The sequence below is a fragment of the Schistocerca cancellata genome, chromosome 9 (genome assembly GCF_023864275.1).
Source record: "Schistocerca cancellata isolate TAMUIC-IGC-003103 chromosome 9, iqSchCanc2.1, whole genome shotgun sequence".
NCBI classification, from domain to species: Eukaryota; Metazoa; Arthropoda; class Insecta; order Orthoptera; family Acrididae; genus Schistocerca; species Schistocerca cancellata.
Genome location: NC_064634.1, coordinates 304,781,236 through 304,794,129, shown reverse-complemented (window position 1 = coordinate 304,794,129; position 12,894 = coordinate 304,781,236). Strand labels below are relative to the sequence as shown.

At 42.5% G+C, this 12,894-nt stretch overlaps 1 protein-coding gene across 1 annotated transcript in view; it reads left to right on the top strand.

Moving 5' to 3' along the window:
* Window positions 1–12,076: 12,076 nt before the first annotated feature.
* The window catches only part of LOC126100818 (uncharacterized), an 87,669-nt gene continuing 86,851 nt past the window's right edge, over window positions 12,077–12,894 (top strand). Inside the window, exon 1 of the mRNA XM_049911449.1 lies at window positions 12,077–12,368. Within this exon, the coding sequence (XP_049767406.1) occupies window positions 12,123–12,368 (246 nt within the window). The 5' untranslated portion in view covers window positions 12,077–12,122. The remainder of the gene's footprint in view (window positions 12,369–12,894) is intronic.

Below are 12,894 nucleotides of genomic sequence, written 5' to 3'. Positions count from 1 at the left end.
CATGACCGTAGCCCTGTGAAGTTCAGCGCAGTTATTTCTCTTGCGTACAGATTGGAACGACTAGGTACCATTGATAGCTACTCGCCAGAATTTGAACGTGATCCGAAGAAGCAAACGGTATGTAATGTTATCTGTGCCTCACTGCTTTTTTTTCTTTAACTAATTTGTGCCTGATTTTATTCTGAGAAACTCAGTAATGTATGTCAATACCGTAAATGTAAATGTGATTCAAAAAGTACTTGAAGTGAAGTGAAGCGCAGCTAGACAGCAAGAAACTCTTTAGCGCGCAATCCCCGCAACGATAGTATTAGAGAATTAGTATTAGAGTATGGACTCTAAAAAAAAAAAAAGACAATTGATTTTATTAAAAAAAAGACTGTTAATCTCTACCTTGTGGAAAGGGGACGTGTTGCTAGGCCGTCGCTCAGAACGTATTGTTACATTTAATGAAAATTGATATTTTAGTGATAAAACCGAGTGAAGTATGTGTAAGAGTTGCCAAAGATTTATGTATACAAATTTTCTGGAAGTGAAGAATAGAAATATCTTGTTTTTGGAAAAGAAGGTGAACTTCATTGTCGTTGTCCTCTATCAATTGACAGAACTGTAAGTGTACAAAGTTCACTAAAATACAGGAAAAGAAATGCATTCTCTATAGTTTTCATTCAATAAGTAACCTCTCAAAATTTCTTAATTACAGTAATTGTATTATGTCCTTGTACAATAGTATGGTGCTGAACTCCACTGACTAATTTTGATGTGGCAGAAAATGTAGTTTGAAGGAAGTTTGTGTGTCAAGCAATCTCCTTTTCTCACGAAAATCAGATTGCTGTTTGATCTTACATATTTACAACAGTGAAAAGCTACGAAAGCTTAGGCTCAAAGCTATCCGCAATACGGCCAAGTAACGAACAGAGTCGTATTTTAAACCTTAAAGAACAATAACTTCTTCCAAATTGCAATACGTCAACAACTGGTGCAGAAGCTGATCATTCAAGGATTCAGCAACCAGAATTCAGGTACCAGTTACGACTTAAAGTAAACTCTCAATCAAAAATCAATCTCTCTCCCCCCCCCCTCTCTCTCTCTCTCCCCAAACACTTACATAAATATTGATATTATTAGTAAAAAAAGAAAAAGTCATTTTTATAGGTACTTATGCTTTTTCAATCCTTCTGTTTTACACCCGCCTATGGCATGATCATGGTGGAGGGCTACATCGAAAAGTGCAAGAGGTCCCTCTAAGATATCCAATTTCGGTAACATCCTTGTCGCCACCGACGCACCGTTGCTCAGCACGTTAGAAATGCACGAGGGTCGTTCAATAAGTAATGGCCACATTTTTAAAAAAAAAGCCATTAACATACATAAATAAATGTCCTTGTTGGTGATTCACATTTGATGTTTGTCCTGTGCGCCGGTGAAGTTTCAAACTGTTCTGGCAGATGGCAGAGCCGTAGTACAGCGTCAAAATGGGGTGTAATACGACTCACGTTACAAGCAGCGTGCTGTTATTGAATTCTTGTGTGCAGAAAAAGAAACCGTTGAGAACGTCCATAAACGTTCGTGTGCAGTGTACGGCGATGTTGCAGTTGATAGGAATACAGTTGGGCGATGGGTAAAAAAAGTTACAGCTTCAGGAAGTGCAGAAACAGAGCCCCATGATCGGCCTTGCTCGGGACATCCAGTCGCAGCCAGCGCTTCACACATGCTAAATCGTGAAGATGCCATTATTCGAGCCGACAGGCGCATCACAACTCGACAATTGGATCTACACTTGTCGGTCAGCACCGGCCGCTGTGGCCGAGCTTCAGTCCGGAACAGCGCTGCTGCTCCGGTCGCAGGCATGGATATGTGTCATGTCCTTAGGTTAGTTAGGTTTAAGTAGTTCTAAGTTCTAGGGGACTGATGACCTCAGATGTTAAGTCCCATAGTGCTTAGAGTCATTTTTTGGCGGTCAGCGCTGGAAGTGCGTCTGCAATGATCGACACTCTCGGATATTCAAAGATGTGCTCACGATGGGTTCCACGAATGCTCATAGCGGAGCACGTGATTCAAAGAAAGGCCATTTCATCTAAATTGTGGGAGCATTTTGACGCCGACGGAGAGGCCTTTCTGTCACGGATCGTGACGAGAGTGTCAGTCATCCGGGAAAATATGGCTACGCCTGCAAGACAAGAGATTTTACCTGTAGGGTATACATGCTCTTCCACAACGTTGGCGTACGACCATAGAACGTGATGGAAACTACGTAGAAAATTAAGACATGGACAAGATATGTTGATGTATGTTGTCACCAAATTCTAGCTCTTAACAATAAATATGTCCTGAGAAGAAAATGTGAGTCGTTACTTATTGAACGACCCTCTTACCTTACAGCTGCTCTAGCCCCTGAGGGTTAGGCAACCCATTTGACACCCCGTGCACGCGTTATGCCTAACTTCGCCACCATACTGTGTCGCAACGGCAAGCAATTACGGTATATCGAGAAAGCGAACCTTCAATTGTGTTGCGCAGTGTTTATTAGTAAACGGCTAAACCTGTCACCTGATCCCAGCTGCACAGTGCCTTTCTAATATATTCCAGGGTCAACATGACTTTGATTTTCAGAATTTCGTATGATTACTGACCGAACTTAAAAATTCAAAGTGCTGCTATAAACTACTCATTAAGGTTTAAAACAGAATGTCAAACATTAAAGTTAGAAAATATGTATATATCGTGAGGCAGTGTAACTCACGGCATACAGATACCGAGATTTTATTCATCGAGTATTTCATAACAAGACCACTTAGCGACTTCCAACAAATTTTACTTAAAATTTCAAACCTTTACGAAATTTTCTGTCATGGAAACCTTCTCCACAAAAAATGAAAGAAAAAGAGGTTGCCTCTTACTACTTTGTCGGTATTGATGCAGTAACACTTCAGGATCAGGCTAGAAATTTTGATTTCTTACTTCTTAACTACTAACTTTATTCACAAGACATCTCTCAGACATTGTCCATGTATACCACTGAATGTACCTGCAAAATTATATTATTGTAGGACACCTAGTTCTGGAGACATGACGTCACGAACAATTAGAGGCGTGAAGAACTAGTTTTTGCTTAAAATGGAGTACATATTATCCAGACTACACTCATCCAGTGTTTGATAATAAGAACACTTAGCGACTTCTGAAAAAATTTTAAACGTAATTTCAAACGTTTTATAATTTTTCCTAGCTTAAGGCCCCGCAAACGTTCACTGTTCACGTGATAATTCTTCAGCATCAAGCATTACGTTTTAAATTATTATTTCTTTGCTAAGAACTCTATTTGTTCCCCTTTTTGCCGACAGTATACCTTCGAAGATACGTACTAAATTAGATAACTGTCCGACACAATTTCGGTTTTGAACTTCTAGTTACTCTGTGGGTGCATAATCACAAACTAATAGAACCAACATGATTAGGATTTTGCTTCTTGACTTACTGTCTAATATTTAACTCACAAACTCACTTGCAATGTAATCAAGTATTTAAAGCTGTGTGATACACGGGAGTTCCATTTTTTAAAGAACATGGGGTGCTGTGTTACGGGTTCCACTCTGCCCCACTAAGCTAGTCACCATATGATGGGATATCTTGCGGGATGCTAAAGCACCGTGCTGCATATGTTAGCCCAGTGCTTAGCCACATTTGTAATTTTCCCTTTAGGAATAGTCAGTTTCTTGAATGACTGAAGTGCTCATTAGTAAAACTGCTTTATAAGAAAGAAGGAACGTTTAATGTAGACAGTTTCAGGCTCATCTCTATGCTACGGATGTTTGCAAAATTTATTGAAAAGAGTCTATATATAATGGTAAATGAACATTTCAGTTCACATAATTTTCTGTCAGACGTACAGCAGTTTGGTTTCAGAAGAGACTTAACTACCGAAAACGCTGTATTCTCCTTTCCCAATTAGGCACTGGACAGATTAAACTAAAAGTTGTGGAAACTAGGCTACTTCTTTGATTTAACTTTGGTGTTTGATTGTGTGTATCACAAAATATTACTGCAGAAGTTATACCATTGTGGAATAAGAGAAGTAGATCACAATTGGTCACCAGCATTGTGGAGCCTATTGCATTGTTGGCTCAGGTGACTGACAGTATTGTGGAGTTATGGAGGAACTTTACGAAGGAGGATCAGGTAGTAATAGTGGGTGGAGCAGAGAACAGTCTTGATAGGGACGGGAAATATGATGTAGGTGGTGCCTGGTAAAGATAGCTACTCAAACTGGTGGCACTATTGTGCATTTCGTGCAACTGTTTCAGCGTCATGATCGGCCTCATCTTAATGCGGCTGTTAGGCACGTTAACGTGGGGCTGAGGAGGGCGCTGATGGTAGAGGGCATGGGTCACATTTAAGTGGTGCCAGTTGGATCTACGGTAGATCAGGTTTCCTTAGGCATGACATGCGTCTCAATAGGTATGGAAAGGGGAGGCTGGCAGAGCTTATAGGTGACAGTGTAGTGGGTGGTAGTGGGATCACTCATAAAAACGTTCCTGTAGTAGTTGGTGTTAGAGCTGCACCTTTTTTAGATTGAAGTCAGCTGATATGTATACCTGCTTAAAGGAAGTCCCTCTAAGGGGTCACCTTCAGAGGACGTCATGTTTCCACGTAGACAAGGAATCAGCATATTTCACCAAAATATAAGAGGTAGTAGAGATAAAGTTAGTGAACTGCTTATAGATGTTGACTCTGAAATTATTGATATGTCGGAGCACCACTTAAATAATTTGACAATTCAGAGGCTTCCTTTACCAAGATACAGATTAGCTGGCTGTTTTTCAAGGAGGTCCTTTGGGAGTGGGGGAGTGGCTATGTACGTAAAAAACGGTATTCCATTTGAGTTCAGACATATCACAGCACTGCACTGGACGGATATTTGAATGTTGTGCAGAGGCAGTTGAATTTAGTGGCACTAAACTTCTAATTGTCGTTGTTTATAGGTCCCCTAAGTCTGACTTCAGAGCATTTCTGCTCAAGCTAGAGAGGGTTCTTGATTCACTTTGTAGGAAGTAACAGAAATTAGTTATATGTGGTGACTTCAATATTATTAGTTCTTCATTACTAGATGGGCATTCTGTTAGTAAAGGGGTGAATGACCTTTCAGTCCACGATGCACAAATTTTAACACTAAAAGGCTTTTGTACTCAAACAAATGTCAAATATAGTTACAAACTATGTAGGAAAGTTAATCCAACAGCAAAAGTGAGTTTGTTAAACCTTGTCAAAGAACAAGAGTGGCAGGTTATTTACAGTGTCAATAACATAGATAACAAATATAATTCTTTCCTTAACACATTTATCATACTCTTTGAGAGTTGCTTTCCATTAGAACGTTCTAAACGTGGTACTAGCAGTAATAGGCTACCCAGCTGGCTGACTAGTGGGATAAGGATATCATGTAGAACAAAGTGGGAGTTAAAGCAAAATGTTAGAAGTACTCACAATCAAGCTACAGTAGTCCATTACAAAAAGTATTGTAAGGTGCTTAAAAACGTTATTAGGAGGGCAAGGAGTATGTGGTATGCAAGCAGAATAGCTAATTCACATGATAAAATTAAAACCATATGGTCAGTTGTGAAGGAAGTGTCTCGTTAGCAGCACAAGTTCGACGAAATAAAGTCAGTTCGCAGTAAAAATATTTCTGTTACTGGTAAATCAGATATATGTACAGTATTTAACAACATATTTTCTGAGCATTGCCGATGAATTAAATAAAAATTTAGTTTCTACAGGGAATTATATAAGAATGCTTCTCTGAGACTGATGTCTGAAGTACTCCTCTGTGATACAGACAAGGGGGAGACTGAGTCAATATATAAATCACTGAAGACTAACGACTCTCTCTGTTATGATGGAGTGCCTAGCAGTACTGTGCTGCACATGTTAGTCCTGTATTTAGCCATATTTGTAATTTCTCCTTTAGGAATGGTCAGTTTCCTGAACGATTAAAGCTCTCAGTAGTAAAGCCGCTTTATAAAAAGTGAGAAAGTGATAACGTAGATAATTTTAGTCCTATTTTTATGCCATCAGTGTTTGCTAAAGTTATTGAAAAGGCTATGTAGGTAAGGATAACTGATCTTTTTATATCACACGATTCGCTGTCAAATGTACAGTTCGGCTTTAGAAGTCGTTTAACAACTGAAAATGCTATATTCTCTTTTCTTTTTGAGGTACTGGATGGGCCAAATAAAAGGTTTAGAACGCTATGCATATTTTTTGATTTCACTAAGGCGTTTGATTTTGTTGATCACAAAATATTGCTCCAAAAGTTGGACCATTACGGAATACAGGCAGTTTGCTGATGACACTACCTTGGTAGAAAAGGATGTTGTGTGCTACACTGGCTCGGTTTCAGTTCATGACGTACGTTTACGGTTTGTAGAAAATTAACTAATGTTAAATAACAGTTACTCAGTTTTTACAGTTTCTAACACACTGTTCAATGAATCCTGACGTTTTAATTTCACAGAATGGGCATACAATTGGTGAAACTGAACAGTTCAAATTTCTAGGTTTCAGATAGATAGTAAACTGCAGTGAAAAGCCAACTTTCAGGATCTTGTTCAAAGGCTTAATGCTGCCATTTTTACTATACGAACGATATCTGAAGTGAATGATGGTTCGACACGAAAATTAGTCTACTTAGCTTATTTTCATTCGCTTATGTCGTATGGTAATATATTTTGGGGTAACTCTTCCTATTCTAAAATGATACTGTATTTTTGGCTCAGAAACGGGCGCTTCGGCAATAAGTGGTCCAAGTTCACGAACCTCTTGTCGACCCCTGTTCACGAGTCTGGGTATTTTGAATTGCCCTCTCAAAATATATATCCCTTACTGTCATTTCTTGTTAAGAATATTAGCTTATTCCCAAGAATAAGCAGCTTTCACTCAGTTAATACTCGGCTGAAATCAAACCAGCATTTGATTCGGAGATCCTTACATATTGTACAGAAAGGTGTGCAGTATACTGCTGTATCCATTTTCAATAAGCTACCACGCGAATTCAAAACTCTTAGCAGTAATCCACGCGCTTTCAAATCGAAACTGAAGAGTTTCTTCATGACTCACTCCTTCTATTCTGTCGACGAGCTCCTGGGAAAATTAAGCTAATTCTTGTTGTACTGTTGATTGCGTTTACATAAATTTATGGCTTGTCTTTTTTGGTTTCACCAGCATTTTATTTTATCTGTTATTACTTTTATATTGTAATTCAATGCACTAACTGTAGTGTAACGACGTAAGTTTCTTATAAATGATTTTCTTTCGACATATGACCATGTGCAGACTTCGTCACCTACGTCAGTTACAACCCACTCCAAAATTATTTATATTCTTTTTAAATTGTCTCAGAATGGTTCTTGAACGAAAATGTAAAACATCATTTGAGTCGTATGCACAGAATTACGTCACTCGGGCCAATTGGTTTGCGTGAACTTTTTCAAATTTTGACGTCGTTTGTCTCTCCTCAGAAATTATATTGATACACTTTATCTTGATTTAATCGATATTAGAACCACATTAAATAAACTTTGAGATTCAAAGTCGCGATGAAGACTGTCAAAATTCAATAATCTCGTCAAATATATTATTAATTCATTCACATAATTCTTCATAAATAAATCCTCAGAACACGTATTTCAACTTTAATAGCATCCACCAGTTTATTATCATTCTACATACAGACGTGAACCGGAGCCTTGACGAGACAAAACTAACAATACTATTTCCTATATACATAAATTGTATTCCTATGATATAATTGTTGTACAAAACATTACAAAATCTCGTTTTTTTTATTTTTAGAAGCACGACGGAACAACTCGGTTCCAGGATCTTCTGCCGCTCTTTGGCTGTCGACCCGCGACGTATAGTGGCCAGCAATTTTCTCTCTGGTCCCGGCAGCGAAGATGCTGTCTCCGTTCGTTGCGCCGCCCTCTCCGTACATGAAACGTATAAAAAAATACAAAAACTTTAGACAATTCACAACCATTACAAAATATTACAAAAAAATACATAAACAAAACACTAAATTAACTTATATTCACCTGCAAACTGGGCTGACACTGGTGGATGGGTGACGCTTCAATTTCGTGTCCCACTACATAACACGTTCGATGACCTTGGAGATTTGCTCCTCAGTTTGGTCCTACGGAAGTTGACGGGTAAATAAATAAATAAATAAATAAATTGGTTCCTCTCAAACTAAAAGAGCAGACAGCAAAAGGTGTGACGTCTGATTGGGGCACGGTTATGGGAAAGGGGGGGGGGGGGCATCAGTGGTCAGAGCTCGGACCAATACTATTTCCTATATACATAAATTGTATTCCTTTTAATGTGACAGGTGGTCCCAAAAAATTTTTGTAAATGTCCAACACGATAGTTAATCCACTTCGCTTATTTTCATCCGCTTATGACATACGGCATTATATGGTGGGGTAACTCTTCCCATTCACAAAGGGTGTTTTCGGCTCAGGAACGGGCTGTTCGAGCAACATGTGATGTAAGTTCGCAAACCTCTTGTCGAACCCACTTCAGGGACCTGGGAATTCTGATACTGGACTCTAAATGTATATATATTCTTTAATATTATTTGTGGTTAACAATATGACCTTATTCCCATGAACTTGCACCTTTCGCTCAGTTAATACTAGGCAGAAATCCACTCAGCATTTGCATCTCATTTCACCCACGTGCAGAGTGGCGTGGTGTACTCTGCTGCATCCATTTTCCTTACGCTATCACAAGAATAAAATTATCTTAGCAGCACATTCAAGTCTAAACTGAAGAACTACCTCATGAATCACTCCTTCTATTCTGTCGGGTAGCTCCTGGGAAGAAATTAAGCTAATTCCTGTGTTTTGTTTTTAGGTCTGGTTATACACTATGAGGTGACAAAAGTCATGAGATACCTTCTAATATCGTGTCGGACGTCTTTTTGCCCGTCGAAGGACCATCACACGACGTAGTACGGACTCAACAAGTCGTTGGAAATCCGTGCAGAAATAGAGATATTCTGCCATAATTGCGAAAGTGTTGACGGCGCAGGATGTTGTGCACGAACAGACCTTTCGATTATGTCACATGAGTGTCCGATACTATTCATTATCTGGCGATCTGGGCGATCAAACCATTCCCTTTAATTGTCCAGAACGTTCCTCAAGCCAGTCGCGAAAAATTATGGCCCATGTACATGAAAATGTTGTTTGGGAACATAAAGCCCATGAATAGCTACAAATGGTGTCCAAGTATCCGAACATAGCCACTTACGATTCAATTGGACCACAAGACCCTGTCCAGTCCGTGTAAGCACAGCCCACAACGTTATGGAGCCATCACCAGCTTGCACAGTGTGCTGTTGACAAATTGGATCCATGGTTTCTTGGGGTCTGCGCAACTCTCGAACCCTACACCAGTTCTTATCAACTGATATCGGGATTCATCTGACCACGCCGTCGTCTTCCAGTCGTCTAGGGTCAAAATGATATTGTCAACAGCGCAGGAGAGGAGCTGCAGGCGATGTCATCTTATTAGCAGAGGCATTCTCTTCGGTCGTCTGCTGCCACGATCCACCGCACTGTCCACATGGGTGCGTTTATCGTATGCCCCACACTGATTTATGTGGTTATTTGTCGCAGTGTTGCACTCATGCTGGCAATGACGACTCTACGTAAACGCCGCTGCTCTCGGTCGTTAAGTGAAGGCTGTCGGCCACTGCGTAGTCCGTGGTGAGTGACAATGCCTGAAATATGGTATTCTCGGCACGTGGATCGCAGAATACTGAATTCCTTAACTGTTTCGAAAATGAAATTTCCGTCATGCCTAGATCCAGCTACCATTTAGAGTTCAAAATCTGTCAATTACCGTCGTGCGGGCGTAATAATGACAGCTCCACTAATGCACTGCCCTTTATACACCACTCGCCATTAAAATTGCTACATCAAGAAGAAATGCAGATGATAAACGGGTATTCATTGGACAAATATATTATACTAGAACTGACATGTGATTGCATTTTCACGCAGTTTGTGTGCACAGATCCTGAGAAATCAGTACCCATAATAACCACCTCTCGCCGTAATAACGGCCTTGATACGCCTGGGCATAGAGCTAAACAGAGATTGGATGGCGTATACAATTACAGCTGCCCATGCAGCTTCAACACGATACCACAGTTCATCGAGAGTAGTGACTGGCGTATTCGGACGAGCCAGTTGCTCGGCCACCATTGACCAGACGTTTTAAATTGGTGAGAGATCTGGAGAATGTGCTGGTCAGGGCAGCAGTCGAACATTTTCTGTATCCAGAAAGGCCCGTACAGGACCTGCAACGTGCATTATCATGCTGAAATGTAGGCTTTCGCAGGGATCGAATGAACGACAGAGCCACGGGTCGTAACACACCTGAAATGTAACGCCCACTGTTCACAGTGCCGTGAATGCGAACAAGACGTAACCGAGACGTGTCACCAGTGGCACCCCATAACATCATGGCGGGTGATACGCCAGTATGGCGATGACGAATACACGCTTCCAATGTGCGTTCACCGCGATGTCGCCAAACACGAATGTGACCATCATGTTGCTGTAAACAGAACCTGGATTCATCCGAAAAAATTACGTTTTGCTATTCGTGCACCCAGGTTCGTCGTTGAGCACACCATCGCAGGCGCTCCTGTCTATGATGCAGTGTCAAGGGTAACCGTAGCCATGGTCTCCGAGCCGATAGTCCATGCTGCTGGAAAGGTTCGTGCAGATGGTTGTTGTCTTGTAAACGTCCCCATCTGTTGACTCAGGGATCGAGACGTGGCTGCACGATCCGTTACAGCCATGCGGATAAGATGCCTGTCATCTCGACTGCTAGTGATACGAGGCCGTTGGGATCCAGCACGGCGTTCCGTATTACCGTCATGAACCCACTGATTCCATATTCTGCTAACAGTCATTGGATCCGTCCAACGCGAGCAGCAATGTCGCGATACTATAAACCGCAATCGCGGTAGGCTAGAATCCGACCTTTATCAAAGTTGGAAACGGGATGGTACGCATTACTCCTCGTTACACGAGGCATCACAACGTTTCACCAGGCAACGCCGGTCAACTGTTGTTTGTGTTTGAGAAATCGGTTGGAAACTTTCCTCATGTCAGCCCGTTGTAGGTGTCCCCACCGGCGCCAACCTTGTGTGAATGCTCTGAAAAGCTAATCATTTGCATATCACAGCATCTTCTTCCTGTCGGTTAAATTTCGCGTCTGTAGTGTACCAATTTTAATGGCCAGTAGTGTACCTTGTGTACGCAATCGGTATATCTGCTCATCGGTATCCTTTGAGTTTTGTCACCTCAGTGTATATTGTCAGGTTGTCGTCTGCAATGGTTTGGTCTACATTTTAATTTCATTTACTGATGCGCTCCATGACACTGGAGATTTGCTTCTTAGCCGGCTGGAGTGACCGAGCGGTTCTAGGCGCTACAGCCTGGAGCTGCGCGACCGCTATGGTCGCAGGTTCGAATCCTGCCTCGGGCATGGCTGTTTGTGATGTCCTTAGGTTAGTTAGGTTTAAGTAGTTCTAAGTTCTAGGGGACTGATGAGCTCAGAATTTAAGTCCCATAGTGCCCAGAGCCGTTTGCTTCTTAATTTGGTCCTGTGGAACGAGTCGTGTGAAATAAAATAAAGAGTAAATGGAGAACAATGTCCCTACATAGCCAGTGATTCACAGGCAGTACTTCCTAGCCCGAAATCAGACGTCCGCCACCGTGCTTCGGCTCCCGCATTGCATGCAGTAGAGCGCCGAGCACCGGTGACCCGGTGAACCGGGAAGCTGTGTCCGGTGCTGCCGCGTCACGCTGGGCTACGTCGCTCCGTGGCGCCGCCGGAAGCGGCAGTTAGCGACCGCCGCGCTGACCTCCAGGGGTCGCGACCCGCGGGCCGCGGCGTGGGCGTGGGCGGCACCTCGTTGCCCGCGCCGTCGCCCACCTACGGCGACACGCCGCTCCCAATTACGACGGCTCCGACACTCCGGCCGGAGTACATAAGCGGGGCGTCCACTCGCCACTCGGACGGTGAGCGATCGGCAGTCGAGCGATATGGCGGCCACCGCACTGACAGTCCGCACGCTGCTCGCCGTGGCCGCAGCGGTCGCCAGCGCGCAGCCGGCCGGCGCCTGGGTATGGCGGAGCTTCGCCGACAGCGGCCGCTACGATCGCAAGTTTCTGTTCCACGGGTTCCCGCCCATACTGTGCGGCAGCGAGGACGCCTTCTGGACGTCGCCGTGGAGTGGGCCGGCAGAGGTCCGGGTACGGCTGCCCAGCGTCCACGAGGAGTACTGCAAGGTACGATACTGGTTCCAATTTTGTGTTTTATTTCCATCTTGGCTCTCAGACGTCTGTCCATACAGCAAGTTGTGTAGCTTGAGATTCGAATACAGGGCACCCTGTAGGTAACGTTTTAATTTTTCTAGATGTAGCCTTTGAACTACGCTATCTGATCACAAGCACTCGGACATCTATTAGTGGTTATTAATGAAGGGATTGCCCACCCTCCCCACGGCTTGACTCTGCTGTGGACACTGCAAACGTGGTCTACGGATGAATGGCAGCCAATTCTTCTTCAGGAACCGGATCCAAAGAAGGGAGCGATTTTTTATTTAATTATTTATCTGGGCAGTCAGTCTATTTCAGGACTACTGTTGTCCACAAACCATTGCCTTACAGTGGCTGCCTCATGACAGAATGCATTGTCATGGTGATGCAAACAATCATCGTCTCCGAATTGTTCCTCCACTGTACGCAGTACACAATGCTATAAAATGCGTTCATATCCTCCCGCATTTACAATTTTCTTAAGCTTAATAAGATT